Raw genomic sequence first — 26,433 nt, 5'->3', positions numbered from 1 at the left:
CTTTGTGTACTTTTATAACATTATTTTATTTTTTCTCAATATTTCAAAATTTAAATGCTTGTAGATAAATCATTAAGATAATATTTCCCTATTGCAATAGATAAAAATAGACTATTAAGCACCTAATCAAACAACTTATATACAAACTATGCAATGGCCTATGAACATGTTAAGCATAGAATAATACACACACACACACATATATACACGCACATTATACACATAATATATAAATACACACATGTTAAAACAGGTGTCAAGAGTATATGTATATTTTAAGCCAAAATATTTATTATACCTATTTGTACAAATAAATACACATCTAGACATACATAGAATGAAATTATAAATGTTTACATATACAAGGAAATGCAGTCCACTGCTGTTTGAGTATGGTGGTTATGTAGGAAAGAGCCAACTCTTGAGTAGTCTTTTACAGAGAAGATAATTATCTGTGGATCTTATATTTGTTGGTAATGAATTCCATAGTTTGGCCTCTTGAATAGAGAAAGGGGTACCACCTATTGTCTTTTGATTGAATGGTGGTGTTTTGAGGGGTGGTGCCAATCTTGAGTGGGGGGTTCTTTTTTTAATGTGTTCTGTGACATTATGCCTTATCAAAAGTGGTCCTGTTTCATGTAATGCTTTGTGGGTGATATAACGCAGCTTGAAGGTGAATCGTTTGGCAACCGTTAACCAGTGTAGGGCCCTCCAGGAAGGGGAGATGTGGGCCTGTGGCTTTACATGTAGGAGTAGTCGGACAGCCGAGTTCTGAATGCATTACATTTTTGTATAGTAGATGTAGATGATCAATGTTAGAGGCCATTGGTGTAATCCAGATTAGACAGAAGCCTGCATTTGTGTGGAAATCCGAGGTGGGAGGAAGATGTGTTGCAAAGTTTTCATGGTGATGAGGCTTGATCCTGCTAAGTTGTCCACTTATTGTTAACTTTCCATGTTAATTCAAATGTTTCGAACTCCCTTAGATACTTTAGGAGGTGGTTCCAGATCATCAGGCCAGAAGCAGAGTGGGTCATAATTTTTCTGTTTTGGAAGTATTAATTTTGAGATGGCTCCATGTCATCCACTGATTAGCGGTTCGGTGGCAATTGAAGATTTGCCTTAGGGCAGTTCAGTTTAAGGAGTATTTGTGTGTCATCTGAATGGTCGTAACATGCAAGTTTAAATTAATTGATCATTGTCGTCATCATGGAGATGTTGAGAAGCTTGGTCGAGGCGATCGAGCCTTGAGGGACCCCTGCTTTTGTGAAGTAGGGTCTGGCCGGGAAAGGGGGAGTATGGATGACATATGTTCTGTTTTGAAGGTAGGATATGATCCAGTCGAGAGCAGTCCCTTCTATTCTGGCTTTGTAGAGTCCTTTTATTAGGGTGTAATGGTCAACTGTGTCAAAGGCAGCTGAGAGATCCAGGAGAAGTAGTGCAGCAACTCCATTGCGGTCTATTGTGTTTTTAAGATCATACTAGACGGCAATGAGGCCAGATTCACTGCCTCTTCTGGGCAGAATCCAGTTTGATAGTCTGAAAGTATTGAGTTATATTCTATAGATTGTAATATCTGGTCAAAAGCTGCACTTTTTAGTTTGCCCAGGAAAGGTCCATTTATAATTGGTCTGTAGTTTTTAGGTCATGCTGGTCCACTTTTGTTTTCTTTCATAATGGGCGTATTTATGCCTTTTTAAGATATCCTGGAAACATTCCTGTAGTTAAAGAATTATTGAGGATTCTTCTTAGTGGTGTGGCAGCAGAGGTAGATAAAAGAATGTTCTTGAAGATGTGAGGTGAATACAGATCAGAAGGGCAGTCGTAAGGCCTGCTTGCGTTGACCAGATCCATAAATTCACTTTGTGATATTTGTTTGAAGGAGTGGCTTACTCTTGAAGGGGATTTTTGGAAAATGGTCAGTGCTGGTGGTTTTCCTTTGCTTAACTAGGAGTCCAATGTGTCTGCATTGGTTGTGTAATGATTTGACAGTTTGTCAGTGGATTATTGAGTAATGGTATGAGTTTATTTCACACATTTAGGTTTTCGGAATTTGTTGAGAATTTTATAAAACTCTTTATTTGCAGATATAGCATTTTGATTCTTGTCTGGATAGTACCTTTTTTGATTGATGATTTGTATATTTTGCTAAGTTCGCATAGGTATATATTGGTATGCTCTGTAGTGCTGTGGTATGTTTCCTAATCTATATGTGTGGAATGTATTTGAGTCTGATTTATTGCTGGAAAGGTGACCCAGGTGTAAAATATTTCCCTTCTCTATGCATTGTGTGTTTCAACGATAAATGTAACATCTCTACCCTCATTTGTTAGTCCATTAGCTAAAAGAACGTGTGTGACATATCCTACAGTTTTCTGGGATATTTACTGGTTGATCCATATTGAAACAATAGGTATCAGAGTTGGAAATACCAAGGGGAAAAACCTTTCAAGGTTCAAGCTTGAACAACCTACAGCCACTATAGGTACTCCCTTTTCAGCTGAGGAGGATTTTTCCCTAAGACCACGGACGTCTCCTTATAATGGGAATTAAGGTCCTTTAGCGTGTGACAGATACTCAGGAGACCTGTATAATTAGTGCCTTACCAACACTGGTGGCACCATGTTGTAGGACTCTCGTTATGGGAACGAGACTGCAGGATTTGGAGCAGCAGCACCACTGTTTGTGGGTGACCAAATCAATCCCACACCATCTTGGCAGTTGTCAATTCAACCCTTTTGGCTAGCAAGCAGCACCTCAGATTGTTTTTTAGATTTTAAAATAGTCCTTTCCTTGGAGTCCTTTATAGTGCAGCATTTACAGAATTGTTTTTTTCAAAATACATACCAATTTCATGCAAACTGCATCAAATGTAATCAAAGTACAAAGTCAATTACAGACCCTATGAACAAATAAAGCCATTTTGGGGTTTTGATAACATTTACAAGCTACAGACTCCTCGGCCTTCAGCCTAAAGGTTCATTTTGCTACTAGAAAACACCCATGTCATGTAAATTGGAACAAGTGTGGTTAAGGACAGATTTATGCATGTATTAAGACACTGTGCTACAACAAGAGTAGAACAGCGCTGACTTCAGAAACTACTATTTAATGCCTCACAGGCTACATTCTAATTCACTCTGAAGAGGAAAGCAACTTAGGCCATACTCACAAGGCCTAGTTTATGTGATTTAATCTGAATAAATGAATTTAACATCTTGTACCCAGGTTGAGGTTAAATACTTTTGTTGTTAACTGCCGCACAAGAAAAACAGCCTGGCAATAATCATCTATTTATATCTGTGTAGAGCAATTTATTACACAAAGTCTCAAAGATAATGTGAATCACAATATCTATGATGTCACTGGTAATATCATACATATTAAACCTTTTACAATGTTTCTTGTTCATTTTCATGTTTTTTTGATTATATAATATTATCCAACTCCCACATTTTGATATTTCATGCCAATGTGCAGCCAACCCAGATTGTCCATGGCCTTCAGCCATTCACTGGTTGCTGGTCACAAGGCATGGCACAGTATGGGGTGGTTCAAGGGCCTACACCCAAATCCCAGTGCACAGCAGTACTGGCCTCTGGCTTCTACCCGTTCCCACATCTTGAACCAAACAATTACAGGACCATTCACGCTGTGCAAGGCTTATGGCTTTGCACGCTGGTGTGGGCCGCAGGAGTCCAACCTCTTCTACCACACTGCACAAATACAGACCAGACCTTGCATCAGTCCCCATTCCACCGAACTAGACGCACACACGTCTTCAGTTACACACAGGCAGCATGGGGATGTGGCCTGTACTTGACCCCATATCCACAGAGCATAGTTGTCGCTGTAAACACAGAATTTTCAAAAACATCTGACTCCAGTTTTTGCTGTTCTATCCACCCTTATATCCTTCCTACGGTGAATGGGTGATCCTTCAAGCCATCTTTCGACCCTTACTGACACTTTTTTTTCCTCCCAAATACAGACTTAAGTGTCTGGTATTGTGTAGCATCAACTGAAACAAAAAATACAATTGTTGTTAGTCAAGCAGATTGCTCGGCCCAGAATTCCTGGATTGCAATATAGGTATATAGTGGATAACCTGAACCTGTATATTTTAAAGGTTATATAGATCAAAAGGGGGAGGAAGAAGCTGTGTTTGAGGTTCAATCATCCTCCTATTCATAGACATCAATAGACAACAATAACCAAAAGGAGTGAACCTTTATACCAGTGGTTCCCAAACTGTGCGCCACGGCGCCCAGGTGCGCCATCAAAACAAGACAGGGGCGCCATGAGCTGCATCATTACCGATAGCAGTGACCTAATTCTGCAGCTGCATATTAGAACTTAGATAATCCTCTCCATTAAAAAAAGTCAGAAGCCGTTTTCCTTGTCTAGAGTGCACAGTTCGTGATTGTGGAATTTCGAGTGAGAAATTGAAATACAGCAAGGAAGGGCCTTGAAGTTTAATCCTCAAACACCATCTAGTGGTAGTAATTATAGTACACACTAGTTCTATTCACAAAAACCTGCAGGCTCAAGTTTACTAAGATTTCACACAATGTGATTAAACTTTTGCTGTGCATTGTTGCATTAAAGAGAAAACAGAGTGCAGCACCATTTATGCAAAACTTTGCATGCTGCTGGTGTCACTCCCAGATCTAGCACACAAATAGGCTGCTTTGTGCGACGCACAGTCAAACACCAGAGTGCAGAGGAGAGCATATGCTGTCTAGCATAGGATTAGTACTGGAGACATTCCCCTCAGTACATATTTCTAAGCATAGATTATATTATTTCTGACTTAACCAATTATATATTTTTTTAATTAAACAACTGTTATATTTTTATGTTGTTACATCTATGATTATAATACCTTCATTGGCTTTATCCCAATTATTTTCAGCGTGAAAAATGTAAGTACTCCTGAGGCCTGGCTCACATCCCCCACCGGCCCCCCAAAAAACAAAATGGCATAATGGGGAGCCGCGGCCAATAGCCAATAGGTCAAGGGAGGCGCGGGTCAAAAAAGTTTGGGAACCACTGCTTTATACTGTTATGATCTGGGGCCTCAGAGATATTGCTCGGCAGACCCTCAACCACATGTTCCACTGTCAACGGTGTATATGCTCAGCACAGGGATATTGTGTGGTTAGCATCATCATGGAGTCTTTACTCACTTGAGTGTCCCGTTCTCCAAGTGTCTGGAGGGCAGATTTCTCAGTGAGAACAAAGGTGAAAGAGTGGGTTTAAAATTACCTCCTATCCCCCAAACTCATTTATTTATGCTCCTAAGCAATGAAACCTTGCAGTTAAGCACTCATAACATAGTTTTACATATTATATTCAGGCAAAATGTGTTTGTTATTTCCTCACATTTTGAGGATTGTAAAGAAATCAAGTTTGAGATTTAGCCTGAATTGGTTACAAAAGGTCAAATTGTTCGAAAATGTTATGTTCCTTTTATAAATGGCAAGGTGAGCTGTTCTGTGCTAAGACTGCAAGCTTCCCAGCTATCGGAAAAAGATAGAAGAAAAAATATTTTTACCACTATTATATCACTTTGGTCAGTGGTGGTCATAATTTCAGAACTTTTATGGTTTCTACCAACTTGGAGTTTGCAAGAAAACTCAGTGGGAAACCAAAGCGTGACACTGCTGAAAACTAGACAAAAATAATTAATACAGCAAGGGTTCATTTGCTTACATTGATCAAGGTTTTCCCAAACCCTGCTCATGTTAAATCACAAAATAGTGAATGCAATTGGAAAAAATACATTTGCTACAAGATTTACATTAAAGCGTATTCTAATATAGCAATATACCATTACATTCACTAGATTCTTCAGGTCACAGAAATAAAAAAAACTGTGCAATTTATTAAATACATGGGATATTCAGAGCTCGATACGGTGTCGTGGTTTATGATTTTTGGTGTGAACCAACCATGTGTCTCTTGGCAACGACTCAAACTAACAAAATAAACAAAGCTCAAAGGGACCTATTCTTTAGAAGAAGACACTCTCTTGCATTAAACATTTATGATTAGAATGAATTATGCTTATATGTAAGCAACAGTTAAATTTCAACGTTAGGTTATATTACTAATGGCCCAAAATATAGCTCAAACAAATGTGAAGACAATATATCATCTACTGTTGCAATACAACTGTACCTTGTCAAATGGAATAGAATACTTCTTTAGTACTGAAGGTGATATGAGTGTCATCTTGTGGCGGAGAAAGGCTTCACAGTCCTGTGAACTATTTGGAAAGAAACCTAAAAGAAAGTAAACATATATTATTGCGTAATCTTAATTTAACAATGTAACTTTTTTAAATCTTATACGGCCCAGGACCTAGACAGTGATAAAATGCTGCGGATGACCAGGACTTCCGAATACCAGAACAAAACTGTTCATAGCGCAGGACTAGCAGAACTCCAGATCCTGATTCTCTAGGGATACTAAAGCCCTTGGTACGAGTGGCTCACTAAGTGCTTTGATATATAGCACCCGATTACAAGCTTTTTGGAAATAATATACACCAAATCCGCACGTTCCAGCAAACACTGGCGATGTTCGCCAGTAAAGATCAGAAGGTTTGACCTGACAATATTAAACACAATATTAATCTGTGCAATGTGCAATAACAGCAGTTACTGCACATATCGCAATTAACCGCGCTGCTCCTAAGGGTTCTGTGACAACCCGTGCATTATGGATGACTAACAGTCAGCCACCACGGCTGCAAAACATAGTTCCAGCTCCAAGTCTTTCAGCCTGATTTAAATGATACATATCTGTTTTACGCTCAAAGTAGCCTTGGGCCACGAAAACTAACCATTACACATTTCGTAGTAAATAGCGACAAGCATTGAAGAATATAGTGCTATGTAGATGCTAAACACGCGTAGCAATAATGTGGAAATACATTTAGAACCCAGAGTAATACTTTGGGGAGTTTGGTTAGGGGCACTGCTTCACTTAAACTCTGGGTTGATAGAGTTGCCCTAGTGTACCTCGTCAGAGGCTAGGAGTAGTACACTTTGAATGGTAAATATTAGTACAGAAAACTTTGCCATCCTGCGTAAAGCCCTGGTGAGTTTAGTTACTCCTCAGCTGGCAGGTTACAGAGTTCTGAGTAAATCTCAGGTTATTACGAAAGCACACATTCCATATAAAAAGTGAGATCACCGCAAGAGGCAGAACAGCGAAAAAACGCAATGCTCTAGAATAAGGTTTTCCTTAAATGTCGTGGTAAACTCAACAGCAAATGGCCAAGGCTGAATTCGGATCGTATGATCATATGACCAGCATACATGCCCAGGTGCAGCGAATAGCGCAATCCAGAAATCCCCACAAATAGAAATTATCGCACGCTATAAAGTGATCAACATTCTCAACTTCGGTGCAGAGTTTCTGTCAGTTTGGGACAGGATGCATTGCAATGCGGAGGGTTTACATAGTCCATAATCATTTTGCACAGGCTTTTAACATTTTTCAATAGAAGATCAAGGATACAAAAGTTACCGATCCTGTTAGAAGCAAGGAAAAGCAGATGTCATCCTGTTCGACTCTGAACATTATTTTTCAATCCACAGCCATTTCAAAAGCGCGTGTATTTTTTAAGGATAAGCCGTTCTGCTGAACACACACAACTCTGTCTGCCATCTCGTTACAGAAAAATGTACTGAAATTATACTGCTGGGAACACATTTTCGAATTTACTTAAATGAGACAATGGCAAAGTCAACAGGTTTGGCACCTGCAATCGAGCACTGACCAAAAAAAACAATTAAAATACATTCATGTTGCAGTTCAAAACAATTGGGGAAAATATTTATGTATATAACGCATGGTTTATAAGTAAATTAATGTACGATTGGAGAGTACTTTTCAGGTGTAAAATACTCCCTTCTCGTATTCCAAAGAAGGTGGAAGAATACACTCAAACAGCTAAAAGAATAAGGTTTCGCTAAAGTACTAAATTGGGATTGTAAAAGACGTGATTCAAAATGTCCCCAGGACTAGCGCTAAAGGAGGCTGACACAAAGCCCCTTAGAGAATGTATGTAATACATGTTCACTATGAATGGTGCTTACACCATTACATGTCACATCTAAAAATCAGGTCTCTATGTGGTCACCCATTCGTACACAATGCAGGGTCTACTTCTCCTCAAATTACGTAAACCTATCAATTCTATTTTCTAGGAGCAGTGCCCTTCTTTTTTTAGCCGTTTTTTCTTCTCCACACCCTTTCAGTTCTCAAGAACATGAAAAACTGCTTCACTCATCTAACCTACAGCAGCCACATACAAATTCACATATAAAATTGGCTCTATTTAGATGGTGTCGATAGGCACTCTGACTATGAGGAAAAGCTGCAGTAGAGCCTCACAATTGCTCTACCTCGAGCTCTACTCCACTCTGTACTACCTACCACCTCTGAATCACGCAGAAGATGGAGCTAGAATGCGGCAGCAATCAACTGTACTCTCTAGGCGGGTGGCTGGTGGTCTACCATCAGTAGTGCCTCTCCGGAAAATCTTCAGAAACACATTCCTGAGAGCAGACTCTTGGCGTGCATGGCTGGCCAAACCCCTGAGATTCTCATATTCCAGGGGTACGCACTTACCCTTTCAGCACTGGGTAAACAGATAGGCTGACCTTTATTTGGTCTTGCAATAAGACGTACGTTTTTCAACAAGCAGATCTCCGCCTCTGCCACATCCTCGGCAGACACAGCTCTAAATAAAATGGAGGCGAAGCACAGATCACCTCCCCCTCGCAACCCAACCTCCCCACAACTGCCCTCCAGTTTTGTTTTTCAGTATAGTAGAGATCTGCCTGGAGTGCTGCTCCCGCAAGGATCTTTGTAAAGAAGCATAAATGATGTGGAATGTGTGGGCAAAAGGCTGATTACATTTATAATTACTCCCCACTGACATTTATCATTAGAATGCTGCTTTATCATAACTGCTGCCAAGGGTGACTCTCTTCCCCCAAGTTGTTAATACTTGTCCTTAGCTAGTGTATACCCAATCTAACCTTCCTATTAAAGAAACGTAGACTATACACAAATTAAATTAAAGGGTCATAAAGAGAAACGAAGGCTGTCTTAGATAATCGGTTAACATCAGCCATACATTACAAAAAGCAAACATAATGTGTTGAGGAGTGGATTTCTACCATAAGCACGTTTGGAAAAAATTGGACTGAGAATGTTTTTTTATTACGCGACCTACCATAGCACCTATTAGCATTACCCTCTGCTCCACCAACCGATATTAGACCCATCAAATGGCCTGCCCCCTGTGCTCTAGTTCAGTCTTGCAGGTAAATTCAAGACATGCCATCAAAAATACAACCCCCTGCACTGTATTGGGTGACTCATAAATGTGTTAATGTGATAAAGTCAGATTACAGCACAGAAATTAATTGGGAGGTGGCAGAGAGGTCACAAGGAAATCAGAGTCACCAGGAAAACTGCCTTGCAGGACCGCATCAGCGCCACTGCTCGCAACACCAAAGAGCTTTTCGCCACGATCAAAGAGTTTGCCAACCCCCAAACAGAAACAGCAAGCATCCCTCCATCTCAAGACCTCAGCAACAGGCTAGCCAACTTCTTCCACTGGAAAATGAAAGACATATATGAGAGCTTCGGTTCCGAAGATCCTCCGATCCCGCCAACAACCCCCAAGATCCGTCCCATCAAACCACCACAGACCCTACAACAATGGACCACCCTCACCACAGACGAGACCCGCACCATCATGAGCAGCATCCAGTCTGGAGCCCCTAAGGAATCCTGTCCACGTTTTTAACAAGGCCAACACATCCATCGCACTTGAGCTCCGACACTCCCTCAATTTTTCCATAGACAGCCACCTTTGCAGAGGACTGGAAGCATGCCGAGATCAACCCGCTCTTGAAGAAACCCATGGCCGACCCCCTGGACCTCAAGAATTATCGCCCCATCTCTACTGCCTTTCCCAGCCAAGCTCATCGAAAAAGCCATCAACACTCAGCTTCGTAAGCACATCAAGGCACAGAGACCGCCCTACTCGCCACCACAGACGACCTCCGCTCGCTCCTCGACCACGGCCATACAGCAGCCCTCATCCTAGAGGACCTATCAGCTGCCTTCGCACATGGTCTCACACCTTACCCTATGCTCCAGACTCCACGCAGCCGGCATCCACGGAGAGGCCCTACAATGGATATGCTCCTTCCTGTCTGGCTGAACATAGTCAGACTCCCACCTTACCTTTCAGAAACTATGAGGATCAGCTGCAGAGTTCCACGGGGCTCCTTCCTGAGCCCCACACACCTCCATCATCAGGGACCACGGACTAAGCATTGTCTTCTACGCCGACCAAACCCAGCTGATCTTCTCACTGACTGAAAACCTCACCACTGCCAAGAAGAAATTCCACAACAGAATGGAAGCAAGCTCCGCCTGGATGAAGGACAGCTGCCTCAAGCTCAACTCTGACAAGACCCAGATGCTCATCCTGGGGCTATCCATATCAGCCTGGGATAACTCCTGGTGGCCATCGTTCTTCGGCACCTCCACATGGCAACAAACGACGCACGCAACCTTGGCGTCATCCTGAACTCATCACTCAATATGACCCCTCAATTCAAATCAGTCACATCCTCCTGCTTTCACACACTCCAACTTCTCCAGAAGATGTACAAATGGATCCCAAAGGACTGCTGCAAAACTGCTACCCATGCCCTGGTTATGAGCAGACTCGACTATGGGAACACCCTCCACGCAGGTACAACCGAGAAGAACCTCAAGAAATTACAGCACATCCAAAACGCCTCCACCAGACTCATCGTGGACATTCCCCACCATGAACATATAAACTGTAAAAATTGTAAACTTCGTACTTGTACAGCGCACTACTCACCCGTTAGGGTCTCAAGGCGCTGTATGCATACCGCTGTGGAACCCCTCCTGGCTTTTCCCTGTGAGGTGCCCACTCCTGGGCAACCTCCAAGGTGAAGCCAGGCATCCCAGCGCTGTTGGGGCCGTTGTGGAGATTAAGCAAGCTATTGCCCAGAGTTACAGAGTGGGACCCATGAATTAGATTAGGCACTGATGCGAGAATTATCAGGTCAGAGGAAATTGAGCCCAAGACCCGCCGAGGCGGGAATTGAACCCTGGTCCCGGGCCAGATTTCTGCATCAGGGTCTGCCACTCTAACCATTGAGCCACACTTCTCCACGATTGAGGCCCTGTGTCTAGTGTTGTTGACAGCCTCTATAGCAACTGATGCCTATATAGACTCTAAACATCATTTTCAGATCAGAATGACGTCAGTTCAATGCTGTGTGCTGCCACCTACCAGTGAGCAGAGGTACTCATGGAAAGATTTACAGACATAGGGGGTCATTCTGACCCTGGCGGTAAATACTGCCAGGGCGGAGGTTGGCGGTAGCACCGCCAACAGGCTGGCGGTGCTCCGCCGGGCATTCTGACAGCGGCGGTACAGCCGCGGCCAGAAGCGGAAAGCCGGAGGTGTACCGCCGACTTTCCGCTGCCCATGGGAATCCGCCATGGCGGCGCAGCTTGCTGCGCAGCCATGGGGATTCTGACACCCCATACCGCCACCCTGTTCCTGGCGGTTCGCCCGCCAGGAACAGGATGGCGGTATGGGGTGTCGTGGGGCCCCCGTAAGAGGGCCCCACAAAGAATTTCAGTGTCTGCTTTGCAGACACTGAAATTCGCGACGGGTGCAACTGCACCCGTCGCACCTTCCCACTCCGCCGGCTCCATTCTGAGCCGGCTTCCTCGTGGGAAGGGTGTTTCCCGCTGGGCTGGCGGGCGGACTTTCGGCGGTCGCCCGCCAGCCCAGTGGGAAACGCAGAATGACCGCCGCGGTCTTTTGACCGCGGTACGGTCTTCTGGCGGTTCCCGCCAAGCTTAGAATCAGGCCTATAGTCTAACACCAGAGAAATATTCAAACGTGGAATCTGCCTTTAGTCTGCTCATTTAGCCACATATCTCAAATCACCTAAGAGAACTCCACTGGCTCCCTACAGAAAAGAAAATTAACTTCAGGCTCCTTGCTCACGCTTACAAGGCCCTCCACGACCTAGGACCCACCTACCTCAACCACTGCATCACCTTCTACTCCACCATCAGACCTCTCTGCTCAACAAGCACTAGCCACTGTATCCCGCATATGAAGACCTTGGCTGGTGGGAGATCCTTTGCCTACCTTGTGGCAAAGAGCTGGAGCACCCTGTCCCTGCACCTCTGGCAGTTACCAGTGCTACCCCAATTCAGGAAGGACAGTAAAACCTGGCTCTTCGACTGAAGCTCTGAGGACATACCTACCCACTTAGCACCTTGAAACCCTTACGGGTGAGTAGTTGCACTTTATAAAGCCTGGTTTTATATGATTTGAAGGAAAGGGGCAGGCTAAATGAGCAGACTAAAGGCAGATTCCACGTTTGAATATTTCTCTGGTGTTAGACTATGTCTGTAAATCTTTCCATCAGTACCTCTGCTCACTGGTAAGTGGCAGAACACAGCATTGAACTGACGTCATTCTGATCTGAAAATGATGTTTAGAGTCTATATAGGCATCAGTTGCTATAGAGGCTGTCAACAACACTAGACGCAGGGCCTCAATAGAAAACTGGATGTGTCCAGTGTGCAGATTCCTAGACTTGGGATCTTATTAATGGATAGAGTCCGTTACACAGAGCGGGGAGGTTGCAGGGGTCGGCGAGGAATCTGTTGATAGAGTGTCTACCACAAAGAGTGTTACCAATGGTAAGTAACTTGTGCTTCTGATAAAGACTTCTAGCCAAAGATTCCTCACCTTCTGAATAGACACCAAAGCAGTACCTTTTTGAAGGCAGGTCTGTGAATGGACTCAAACCAGAAAGTCCTGCAGGACTGAGTAGGCGAAACGCCGCTCTCGGCGAACCAGACAGCCCAACCAGAGTGTTTCATGAATGTATTAAGTGACACCCATATAGCTGGCTAGCAGATGCCGAGGACAGCAGCTTCACTGGCAAAAGCAGTGGTGGCAGCTTTGGCTCTGGCGGAATGATCTTGCAGCCCTACCAAAGGCTGCTTCTTGGCCACTGCAAATCAGATCCTAATGCAGAGCACTATCCAGCAAGAAAAGGCCCTTTTCTGCACAGCCTTTCCTTTTTTCTTGCTGGCAAGTCCCACAAAGTGCTGATCGCCCACCTGGTATTCTCTGGTAAGATCAATGTAAAAAACTCAGTGCTCTTTTGCGGTTTAAGAGATGGAATCTCTCCTTTTCCTTAGAGGGCTGAGGCAGAGCATAGAATGCTACATGTGTGATAGTTTGACCAACGTGGAACAGCATCAGGATTTATGGCAAGAAAGGATGCTTGCGTCCCCAGAACCAACTAGTCTGGAAAGCAGGTAGAATATGCCAGGTTTACACAGAGAGCATGAAGCTAATGCACTCAGCAATGTTACAGCAATGAGGAATACTGTCTTGAGTATAAGAAGCCTCAAGAGACAGCAATAAAGAATTTCAACTTGAGTACACATCAAAAAAGTGAGGACCAACCCAAGGTCTCGTCTCACTGTGGCTTAGCAAAAGGAGAGGGAGGACACACATCTGTTGTAGGCCTTTCCTAAAATACATCACAATCAATTATTTAAATAATGAAGGCTGGCCCGTCAACCTCAACAAGGTGAAAGAGCCGAAAGTTACTCTTTAATTGTCCAATAGCGAAGCCTCAACGAGTGAGAGACAAAACAAATAAAATGCCAGATAACTTTTCCTGGTATGAGATTTCTGCAGTGTACTGCACCAAGCCATAAACTTGTCTCAACAACAGGTGTATAGAGTTTTTGTCAAAGGACTTCTGGCTGCCAAGATGATACCAGGCATCTCAAGAGGAAGGTCGAAGGTGTTCAGCTGTCACCACTCAATCATCAAGAATGAAGGTGGCAACTGGGAAGAGCCAAGTGTAGGACTCTACATTGTTGCTGCAACAGCAGATTCTCCTGGTGGGGCGGACAGATTGGAGGATAGATGCTCATGCCTAGGGGTTCTGGATAACATACACTCTCTCCATGCCCAATCTGGGCCCACTAAGATGACATGAGCATGGTGGATCCTGACTTCCTTTAGAACTTGAGACAGAAGAGGTATTGGCAGAAAAGCTTACAGAAGTCCTGAGCCTGTTGAGTGAACGTGCCTCCTTGGCGACTCCAGCAGGCATAACTGCTGACACTGCATGTTCCTAATAGCAGAGACTATATCGAGCCAAGGTTCTCCCTATTTGCGGAAGAGACCTTCCATCACCTCTGGGTGCAACTGGCATTTGTGATCGGCTAAACGTCAGCGGCTAGGCTTGTCTGCCTTGGCAATCAATGATCGAGCAAGACAGTTAACCACTAGAAAAACTCTTTGATGGTCCAGACATTTTCAGAGGCTAAGTGCCTTCTGGCACAGGGTTCTTGACCCCATCCTGCACTGTTTGTTGCAAAACCACACTGTAGTGCTGTTGTCTGTAAGCACCTCCAACAGCATCCCTTTGGTTAATGGAAATAGGGTCTTCAACTCTAAGAGAATTCCCCTCCGATTTAAAAGGTGCATATAGAACACGACCTCCGCATTAGACCAGAGGCGTCTGGTCTCTACCTCTTCCACATGGCTATCCCAACCCAGGAATGATGCATCTGTAAACAATGTCAGCTCTGGGTTAGGTAGGGAAAGGAGTCTGCCAGTGACCCAGGCATGGTCTAGTAACTACCACTTCTGATTTTTCACAGTCTTCTTCAAAATCTGGACATGGTCAGTGAGGTCTCTTTGGTGTTGGGTCCACTGAGACTTCAGATCCCACTGCAGAGCCTGCATATGCCTGTTGCTAGAGATAAAAACAATGTAAATGTACGCCATGATATGTGTGCGCATAACAAACTTGCATTACTATTGTCGATTCCACCTGATAAGTCCTCCTCATCAACCCCAAGTCAGAACTACATGGTCAGGCAAGCCCTGCAACCTAGGCCTGAAAAAGCTGATTGACAGATCACAGGTGGGGTGACACCCTGTAGATAACCCACTTAAACAGGGAGATCGATCCCTCAGATAGGCAGCGACATCACAATAATCATAGGAGATTGGCCCCCAATAAAACATATTTGGCCGGAGGGGCGCGCATTCCCAAAACACTATAAAAGTTAGCCAATCAAAACACAACATGCAGTGATCATGCGCTACTCATGCTGGACATGTTACCCAATGGCCCGCATTTTGTCCAAGCAAGGTCAAGACCCCCCTGACCACTTTATAAGATGGTCAGTGTTAGACCTGACAGCCTTAGGGTAGTCACCCCCAACTTTTTGCCTGCCTCCTTCGACTTTTTGGACACTGTTTTTGCTGGTTTTAGGACCCTAGCACTGGTTAGCAGTGGTAAAGTGCACACACTGCATATGCTCTGTCCCTTAAAACATGGTGACATTGGCTCCTACCCAATTTACATATTTCATTTACTCGTAAGTCCCTAGTAAAGAACACTGCATGTGCCCAGGGCCTGTAAAGTAAATGCTACTAGTGGTCCTGCAGCACTAAGTAGCCCCTTAACCATGTCCCAGGCCTGCCAATGCAAGGTCTGTGTGTGCAGTTTCACTGCCAGTTCGACTCGGCATTTAAAAGTACTTGCCAATCCTCCTTAAACTCCCCTTTTTCTGCATATAAGTCACCCCTAAGGTAGGCCCTAGGTAACCCATAGGGCAGGGTGCTGTGTAGATAAAAGTCAGGACATATACCTGTGTGTTTTATATGTCCTGGTAGTGGGAAACTCCTGAATTTGTTTTCCACTGCTATGAGGCTTGCTCCTTTCATAGGCTAACATTAGGGCTACCCTCATATACTGTTTGAGTGGAAGATTCTGATCAGAAAGGAGTAGACAGATCAAATTTAGTATGGCCAGCATGGTAATACAAAATTCTGATGACTGGTGACGTTGAATTTTATATTACTATTTTAGACATGCCACTTTTAGAAAGTGAACATTTCTCTGCACTTAAAATCCTTCTGTGCCTTACAGCCTGTCTCCAATCCACATCTGGCCTGGACTGGTTGACAGCTCCCTCGTGCATTTCACCCAGACAACCACAAACACAGGATGCTCAGCCACCCCTGCACACATCTGCATACTGAATGGGTCTTCCTGGGCTAGAAGGGTGGCGGGCCTGACACTTGCATTTCAAATCACAGTGGCCTGTCCTCACACAAAGGACTGCCAAACCCCCTACTGGGGCCCTGGCAGACAGGACTGTACTTAAAGGGGACCTTGTGCACTTCAAAACCACTCTTTGAAGTCTCCCCCACTTCAAAGGCACTTTTGGGTATATAAATTGGGTCCCTGACCCTACCAATTTAGACACTTCTTGGGACAGACACACTGCACCAGAACCTGCAACCTGCCAAAAGAAGCTGCCTTGCTGCCCAAAGGACTCACTGGGACTGCTTTGCTGTAAAGGACTGCTGCCTTGCTGTTGTCCTGTTGCCTTGCAGGCCTCTGGCTCTGCTGAGAAGTGCTCTCCAAGGGTTTCGATTGAGGTTGCCTCCTGTTACTTGAAGTCTCAGGGCCAAAAAGACTTCATCCCTGCAAAGAAACTCCTTGTGTGGCGAAAAACGACACACAGCTTGCCCAGCAGTGAGAAAATCACAGCATCCCTGAACTGGAACAACGCAGTCCGGCTCCCCGAGTGGAGATTGATGCAGGGTCAGCGTTGCGACCGGAAATTTGACGCACAGCCCGGCGGATCGCCGCATCGCCGAGCCAGAATGATGCAGCCCGACTCCCTGCGTGAGGAATCAACGTAGCGCCTGCTGTGCGACAGAAACTCTGACGCTTCACCCACCGGATCGACACAGCACCTGTGACTTCGCCCAGGATTTCTACTCATCATCCCTGGGCATCCATAGACCCCGCATCGCAAAAGGGGATTCAAGCCTGCGTGCCAGAATTAGACGCAAAGCCCTTGACACGTGGAAAAGAATCAACGCATCGTCTGTGTGCACCTGCAAATCTGACGCACACCTATCTTTTTCCATGCATCTCCTCCTCTGCTGTCCTCGTGCATGTAATTTTGACGCAAAGCAGGTACTTTGTGCTTGCAAGAGACAATTGTTGCTTTTAAGAAATAAAGACTTTTCTTACCATTACAAAAGTGATAATTCAACTTGTGATTATCAAATCTTGATCGTTTGGACCTTAATTTAATCAGATAAATATCCTATATTTTTCTAAACCTGTGTGGTGTCTTTATGTGGTGTTCTCACTGTGTTATTGCATGATTTATTGCACAAATACTTTACACATTGCCTTTTAAGTTAAGCCTGACTGCTCAGTGCCAAGCTATCAGAGGGTGGGCACAGAATAATTTGGACTGTGTGTGGCTTACCCTGGCTAGGATTGTGATCCCTATTTGGACAAAGGTGTATACCTCTTTCAACTAGAGACCCCATTTCAGATTTACGACTCTGTGACTAGGCCCGGATTTGTTTCTGCAAAGACTGTATAAAATTGTTGTATAACCCATTAAGAATTGTATATAAGGGTGCACTGAACTCTGTAACTTTGAAAGACAGTCATCAGACCCCGACCCTGTATTGCACTCTCCCGGCTGCTGCTTTTAACTAAACCAACTGTTCCCGTTTGCCAAATGCCTTGTCTTATTTCTTTAAGGTAAACCTGCATTCAAGCAACATTTTGGTGAGCCAGCCAAGAGAGATTGGTTTTTCGAGCCCGACTGCAGCGGAAGGAAGAGGACTCCACCTGTACGGATTCACATCTCCGCAGCAAAAAGAGGTGAGCAAATGCCACAATTGATTAAAACTTCTGATGAATCCGCGGGGTGGAGGTCCATCCTGACGCCTTGGTCAGTCGGTTAGAGACTACATCTGATCCATAGTCCCAGCATCTGGTAAATGGCAAACAAGGAAGAAGCGTAAAAATTTTACCTGAGCGCTCTGCCACCGACGGAAAACTGACATTTGCACATTTCATGTGTCCGAACGGAGTAGTAGGAAGGTGGCCTCGAGGCCGATCCCAAGGAGGCACCCTTTACGGTAGCAAACACACGAGTAGGGGAGATGAAAGTGTTGTTTAGTCACTTGGACCACTGGGCATGACACAGATGGTAAGCTTGATTCCCAGAGTGTGTTATAGGGGATAAGGTCTCACCGCTTGGACCACTGGGCATGACAGATGGTACTCATAGGCCCTGGATGTTATACAGTACAGGGCCAACACCTCAATCTTATTTTTTAGGCTAAAAGGGTTTCTCAGCACTACCGGTCTCTTAAACACTGGTGGCTTCTCAAAGAAGTGAGAGGTGTTATTTGCTTTGACCGTTGAGTGTGACACAGATGGTACGCTAAGTCTTTGGGTGTGAAACAAGATGTAATTCGGACGTTAGGGAAAGATTTTGACCTGGGGATTGGGTTTAGCTTGTGCCTGGCCGAGAAGGGCCTGCAGTTGTTGAGTTGTTACTTCTTCACCGTGTAAATTATTGCTCTCTTAGTCCCAGAGCCGATATTGACAGACTATCCAGCTCACTTAGTCCCATGTACCGCAAAGAGCCTTTCCCTTGAGATTGGGCAGCATGTGCTAGATGCGGGCTTAGGTTTTTTTTTTAGGACAAAGTCATCTTTTATTTTTTCCTGTCACTTTTTTCTCTCTTTTCTTTAATTTCCATTGTGGTTTTAACTGATACATTGTTGATGTTGTGCTGCTCAGTGGTGCTGATAAACTATTCCAATTGCATTCCATGTTGAAATGCTATGTCTCGTTAAATATTTAATGCGCGCATGAGTAAGTTATCTTTCTCTCACAAATCATCATTCTATATCTTCTATTGCATTGCTAAAAACAGGTTATAATGTTTTGAACTAACCACTGCACTTTCTTTCAGGTTATTACCGTTCAAATGCATTGTTTTATGTATTGTGAAAAGTCTGTTTGATGCATCTCTGTCTGAAGTTGAGCTGATAGCTAATAGTTTTTGCCGGCATAATCCTGTGTACTTATTTCCACAGGGTAAAAGTAGAATTTAGGATTATTTAAAGCTCAAGAGAGTTCTAACTATACCAATCCCTTAAAAAAGGTTCCCAACCCATCATAGAGTTGCCGTTAAGCCACATGCAAATTAGATTCCCCACACAGGCTAAAAAGCTAGATAAATTCTGCAGTGAATGGCACACACATACTAAGGTACACACGTTCACAGTGCCAGAGGGAGGAACCTTTCACACCAACCACATAAGGACACACATTAAAACCAAAGTTGTAAGGTTAAAGAAGGCTAAAAGAGAGGCACTGTTAGAACTATGGGCCATATTCAAGGTGGCCCAACCTGTAACTGCCCAGAAGCCACACCCAAGGCTTCTGCACCTCCCCCACCATACGTAGGTATGGAGGTGCTCTCTCTGATGCTTGCCATCCCAGCCATTCTTGCACTAGGTTACACCAATTTGCCAGTTACGGGGCCCAAATGACCCCACCTGCCGGGCTGCAAGTCACTGGGCCCAGGGCTGGGGGTCCACCAGACTGGCAGGCAAAGATGGTTCCGGCACCATCCCAGGTCAGTGGTAGGGTTCGCCCAATTTTGAATCCCCAACACATCAAGAGGTTCCAACCCCAGCAGCTTAGGAAGCATATACTCCTATTCGTCCATTAGAGCGCTCTCAGGAGACTGGGAGGTTTAGAGGGGTCCTGGAAAGTGACATCACCAGTGGGGGGTGGGGAGTTCCCAGCCTTCCATGGTCCGACGTAGAGGGGTAAGCTACAGGATACACTCCCCCCAATGGTGCCCAGGCAATGGAAGAGACAACAGAAAGTAAGCTTGAGGGCACGTTCTGACCAAAGAGAACCTCTCACAGCATGAGCGAAAGAGGCAGCCAGGTGGGAGTTAGAAGAAAGGCACAGGGGGAGGGGGTGCAAGAGAGAGCGGGCACACACGCCTGGGAAGCCCAAAGGGACAACAGAACAGTGCACCCTCCCCCTGAGGAAAGTGGAGCTAGGCCTGGGCTCCATGCAAAGAGGAATCCTATGGTAGAACCAGAAGGGAGGCCCCAAACCCCACCAGATCATCAGCGTAGGTGAGGGGCAGACCAAGAAATTAGGGATCAGAGCAGCCTAGTCCAAACCCAATTAAGGCATTGAAGAAGCAGAATGGCACCTTTATGCATGGACAAGGAGAACAGCATCAACGACATCCGCTGCTCCCCCCTGCATGCGCGGGGCAGACACACTGACTGCCAGAGAGATACTGTCTAGAAAAGGTGAGGCCTTTGCTCAACCATTTTGATACCTGCTGGACCGAAAAGGGGATGGGGTGAGGGAGGGTTTGATCAGTGTGATAGACAATGGCCGGAGGAGGGATCCTTCGAACCAGAGGACATGGCTGTCACGGAAGACTGCATCATCATGGAGGGGGAAGATCCCAAATGGAAATTCCCCTACATGCAGGAATGCCTGAAAAGATGGGAGCGCTATGTTGAAGAAAAACCAGCGTATCTACTTCGAGCCAAAATATGCCCGTTGTTACAGAAGGGCATGTCATGGACTAACTATGTGCCATGGGTACAGATTTTCAAAGAACGGCTCAGGACCAAACTGCTCCATTGATGGATGGGGCAGGAATGTGGTTCTCACGTTCTGAGAAAAACACTGTGGGAATAAAACTAGCAACAGGTGATGTTAAGAGCCTGCTCAGCAGCCTCATCGAAGAGCAGACACAGTGTTTTCCAGCAGTCACACTGACTAACACTGAGCATGATGGCGCGCAGTCAATTCATTCAGACACCAGAAATGAACAGCCCTGAGGGAAATGTTCCCTGACTGCCCAAGTGTAGGAGGATTAATGGCGGGGAGCATGAAGCCTGGGGAAACCATGACTGCTTTTCTAGACAGAATGAGAAAACAGTGAGGACAAGAGACAGGACAGCCATGGACTGACAGGGGCCCCCCAGGTTGCATTCTTTTTCAATATCCTCAAAAAGGGGCTGCTCACCCAAATACAGAGTAGGCTGGTGAGTATAGTAGGTTTAGACACCTAACTTTGCCCAGAAATACAGGCCCACATATTACACTACTACAGGAAGAAGCAGCAAAAGGACAGGAAGAAAGAGAAGCAAGCCCAGAGAGATACCACTAAGATGGTCCAACATATGTTTAAAAAGACTGCCATTGTGGGAGCTGTGTTGGCCACAAGTGTGCAAATGGCACCAGTTTTGAAGGGAGCTCTGCCTCAAAAACTCCAGAAGGTTTCCACCCAGTCCTACCGCCAAAGCTCAAGTAGGCTGGCAGCAGCCAGACCTCAGAGAGTGCTACTGTTGCTGCAGAATGGGCCACATGGATGGCCGATGCCGCCTAAAGGCATATCATGAGGAAAGAACAATAATCCTTGGCCAGTCCCCTCAAAATCCCCATCCACAGAAACAAGCCGAGGTCTACCCCAAATGCATCCTGCATTCAGCCGCAGGGAAATCGGGCAGCCACCACCCCAATACAGCAGGGACCTAGTGGTTGGCCAAACACATGGCAACAGCAAACAAGGAACACAGCCTAGCAAGAAACATGGCTACAGCCACAGCAGGGAGGGGTAACTGTCTGGGAAGGCAGTGCCTTTACACAATCTCAAAATCCAAGTATACAGTTAGTACGAAATCCACAATAAGTTTGCATTCACACCATATCAACCTCAAAACTCAACTCAAAAAATAAAGACTAGTGACAACATTAGGAGAAAACTCACACCTGTGCTTGTGTTTGGGAAACGCTCAGGGCTGCTGTACACTCTGTTGACTTGGAATGCACCCTGGAGTTCGCCATTTGGGTGCTTCCAGAGGAGTCGCTCCATTCTGGTGATCGCCTCCCTGGGCAGGTTTAGCTGACCCGAACCCGGGGAGAGGGCAGTCTGACGAGGGGGCAGGGCAGCCCACATCAGCCATCCATAAAAGCAGGCACCAAGTACCCGCATCTAAGTCCTTGCCGATGGACTACAGGTCGAAAGGACCCCATTCTTCAACACAGGACCCCAGGTAAAGGAGGGCCCATTTCAGTTCCTAAACAAAGCTATGTTCCAGTGCCAGGAGCCACGTTCTCTATGCACTTAGGATAATGATGTCTCCATAAGTCTTTGAAGTCCATGCAAATCCGGCAGGTTACGAAGCAACACCATGGCACCAAGTCAGTAGGGAAATTCACCAGAGCAATCAGCCACCCCAGCTTATTACCCATATCGGGCAAATCTCGCTAAGTCCTGGACGCGCAGCTGACTCCCACCATAAGCAAATAATCTGCCTCTTCTGCTCCCCAAAATACTTTCAAACGTCAAAAGGGTGTTCATTCACCATGTCCCTCCAAACCAGCAAGGGTAGCATGTTGCAAAGTAGAAGTCCCTGGTCCCAGATGGGGTGGCTGAACCCAAAATATCCTGGATCGGAGGGAGATGGGGGTATCGGAAAGGAAAGGGATTGTGTAAATGACAAGAATAACCCCTTGCAAGGTGCACTGACATGCTCACTGCTGATATGATATAAGGCCACACACACACACAGTCCAAGGAAGCAACAGGCCCGATCCCAGTCACTGTTGCATTGAAGGTCACACAGGTGCCACAGAGCACCTCTCTCTGACCCTCTGAAGCAAACTGCAATATAAACAGCACTGCATGAAGATCTAAGAAGGGGTCCAAGGACCTGCAAAAAGTAGCCCAAAGATTCCAGGGAAAGGGCATAGCCAAGATCCCTGACTCCATTAGGGAGAACTTCATTTCACGCCATGTATAGGAACTACACGGGCATACATGTGTCCTCAGAACACATTGCGACCAAAAGCAACACCCAAATTGTAGAACGCCCTCTTCGTTTCACATTGCACGTGTAGGTCAAAAGGTACCACATCAGTAAAGATATATTTCGGGGGGAAAAAAAGGAATAATCACACAAAGATGACCCCACAGAAACACTGTCACAAAGTCGAGACACACCTGAGCACTTTATCAGATGGCCACATTGAAGACTCTGTGACTCGGCCCGGATTCCTTTCTGCAAATAATTTACAGAATTGTTTTAAAACCCTTAAAGAATTATATATAAGGGCGCTCAGTACTGTGCTCTCCTGGCAGCTGCCTTTAATTAAACCAACTGTCCCTGCTATGTCAAACACCTCTTGATTCTTTAAGGTAAATCAGCATTCAAACAATTTGACAACAGGCATGCTTGACCAGCAGGATATTGGAGGCCATCAGTCACAACATCCTCTGACTCGACTTCACTGAAATCCAGGACCGAGCCAGAAAGATTGATATCAGCCTAAATGTCCTGGATTCTCCTTTTCAGGGGAAGGCACGAAACCGGAATGTGTTTATAATAAGTGTGACACTGGCACATAGATCGTGAACCCTAAAGATGACAGGAGGTTTGTAGTCACCTGGAGGGGGTGGGGCAAACCCATCTTTAATAACCAGTCATTGAGATACAAGAAGACTGGAACTGTTGACCTCTGAAGGTGTGCTGCTACCACTACCATCACATTTGTGAACGTCCAAGGAGTGCTGATGAGAAAAGAACAAGTTACTTACCTTTGGTAACAAATTATCTGGTAGAGACAAATTCTAGTTGCAGATTCCTTACCGTAGAATTTTCCCCAGGCGTCAGTCTGGATCCAGAGATTTTTCTCAGAGTAGTACCCGTGCATGCCATTAAATGGCATCGGTCGGCTCTGCGTCCGTCGCTGGCGTTGTGGTTGCCCGATATGATAACATGATGGGTCGTAAATAGGCGCCATCCTGACCCACTGATGTCAATTTCTTTTCATGTCTTTCCACGACAGAAGCGCTGAGCCATGAAGAACAATGACACTGGTGCGCCAAAACAAGGCCCTGAAAGAGAAGTCCTAGAAATCAGTTCACAGTGGAGGGAGGATGGGTGGGTCAGTAAGGAATCTGCAACTAGAGTTTGCCTCTACCAGATAATTTGTTACCAAAGCCAAGTGATTTGTTCATCTGGCACAGACTTCTATTTGCAGATTCCTTTCCTTAGAATAGATACCCAAGCAGTACCATCCCTGGAGAAGGGTCTGTGGACCAAGATCATTCTACAAAGTTCAGCAGGACGGAACGGGCACAGCACCCTTCCCTTCGCACCGGACTGTCCAGGCAGTAGTGTTTAATAAACATGTGCAAGGACACCCACGTTGCTGCCTGGCAGATGTCAAGGACTGGAACGCCATGTGCTAACGTAATGGTTGCAGCTGTCACTCTGGTAGAATGAGAGCACAAGCCCTCCAGGGGTTGTTTTTTAGCTAATGCATAGCACATTTTAATGCAGAAGCCTGCCCATCTAGAGATGGTCCTCTTCTGCACTGCCCAACCTTTCTTCGCACCCACATAACCCACAAAGAGTTGATCATCCACTGGGACTCTTTTCTACAATCAAGATAGAATGCCAATGCTCTTTTTGGAACCAGACAGTGGAGTCTTTCCTGTTCCTTAGAAAGATGTGGGAGTGCGTAAAAAGTAGGCAAGGTGATTGATTGGCCTACATGAAAGGGCGTGACCACTTTAGGCAGAGAGGAAGCCCTAGTACGAGGCACCACCTTGTCGAGGCAGATGGAGATGAACGTGCCTTTGAAGAAAGAGCCTGAAGCTCACTCACTCTGCAGGCAGAGGTAATAGTCACAAGGAAGACTGTTTCCAGAGTAAGCAGGTGAAGTGGGCAGTTGTGAAGCAACTCAAAGGGAGTGCACATGAGATACGTAAAAACTAAGTTCAAATCCAATTGGGGCATTACGAATAGGGCAGGAGTAAAGAGATGGGTAAGGCCCTAAAGAAGTTGTCCAACAATGGGAGATTTAAACAAGGAGGGTTGTTCAGGGAATCAAATGAAAGCTGAGTTGGCAGACAAGTAACCATTTAGGGTGCCCAGAGCTGTGCTGGGCCAAACAAAGAATAAACAAAAGAACCTCAGAAAGAGGGGTCGTGAGGGGGGTCAACTGACTGGTCTGTACACCATGCCACAAATGTGTTCCAATGACAGGAGTACAGTGTTTTGGTGGAGGGACGCCTGCCTGCCAAGAAAACGTTACAAACTTAGGGCAGAAGGTCAAAAGCTGGCAACTGCCGCCGGTCAATCTCCACGCAAGAAAACAAAGACTGGATGGGTTCAGGTGGACAACTGTCCCCCCTCTGCAGCTGCGACAGAAGATCCTCCCAAAACAGCAATCTGATCGGAGGATCGATGGCCATGTTCAATAACTCGGGATACCATACTCTTCATGCCCAGTCCAGAGACACTATAATGACTTGAGCACGGTCGTTCTTGATCTTCTTGAGGACTCTGGGCAGAAGTGGTATTGGGCGAAAAGGAAGCCTCAGTTCCGCTAAAGACAAAAAGCGTCGCAGAGCGAGTGCCGCCTTGGAAACTCCAACGCCCAAAACAGCTGACATTGCGCGTTCTCTGCAGGGGCAAACAGATCTAACCAAAGCTCTCCCCACTTCTGAAAAAGACCTTGTTCCACCTCCGGATGGAGAAGCCATTTGTGATCGATCAGGCATTGATGACTGAGTTAATCTGCTCTGACGTTCAGAGAGCCTGCCAGGTGTTGAACCACCAGGGATATGCCCTAATGTTCCAGCCATGTCCAGAGATGGCGAGCCTTCTGACAACCCCCCACTGTTTGTTGCAGTGCCACATGACAATGGTGTTGTCCATGAACATTTTCACCACTTTCCCTTTGAGAGAGGGAAGGAATGCTTTCAATACCAGTCTGATCACCTTGAGGTCCAAAAAAGTTAATATGGAGCTCACATCCTCTGATCCCCACCTCTCCCATGTGGCTGTACCATGCCAGGAGTGACGCCTCGGTCACTACAGTCATATCTTGCTGGGGAAATAAGAAGGATCTGCCTCTGACCCAATCGCAGTTCAAAATCTGCCACTGCAGATCTTGAACAGTCCCCTTCAAGACCTGGACAATGTCGGAGAGATTCCCCTGATGCTGTGCCCACTGTAGAGCCCACAAAAGCCATCTGGCATGAATCACCAGCACAATGTAGGAGGCCATGAGGCCCAGCAGCCTCTGAGTCATTCTCACCAAAATCCAGGATATAGGCTGAAACATCGATATCATAGCTTGAATATCTTGGACTCGCCGCTTGGGAGGATAGGCCCAAAAATGCACTGTGTCCAGAACAGCTCCAATGAAAGGGAGCGTCTGATGTTAATAGTGAACCCCAGTGAATGTAGGAGGTCCACCGTAGTCTGGAGGTGGGAGACAACAGCATGGGGCGGGAGACTGAAACCCGTAACCTGTGCAGATGAGCTGGGACCACCACCATCACTTTGGGGAACACCCAAGGAACGCTAGTAAAGCCAAAGGGGAGCATGCT

The 26,433-nt window shown here is 45.5% G+C and overlaps 1 protein-coding gene across 2 annotated transcripts in view; it reads right to left on the bottom strand.

The window, feature by feature from the left end:
- The window catches only part of KDM4C (lysine demethylase 4C), a 1,395,856-nt gene that overhangs the window by 1,033,943 nt on the left and 335,480 nt on the right, over window positions 1-26,433 (bottom strand). For both annotated transcript variants that reach the window (XM_069230128.1, XM_069230129.1), the window contains exon 7: window positions 6,184-6,287. In XM_069230128.1, coding sequence (XP_069086229.1) covers window positions 6,184-6,287 — 104 coding nt within the window. The remainder of the gene's footprint in view (window positions 1-6,183; window positions 6,288-26,433) is intronic.

The sequence above is a fragment of the Pleurodeles waltl genome, chromosome 1_1 (genome assembly GCF_031143425.1).
Source record: "Pleurodeles waltl isolate 20211129_DDA chromosome 1_1, aPleWal1.hap1.20221129, whole genome shotgun sequence".
NCBI classification, from domain to species: Eukaryota; Metazoa; Chordata; class Amphibia; order Caudata; family Salamandridae; genus Pleurodeles; species Pleurodeles waltl.
Note: the sequence above shows the minus strand (reverse complement) of the source record. Positions and strands in the feature narration are given on the sequence as shown.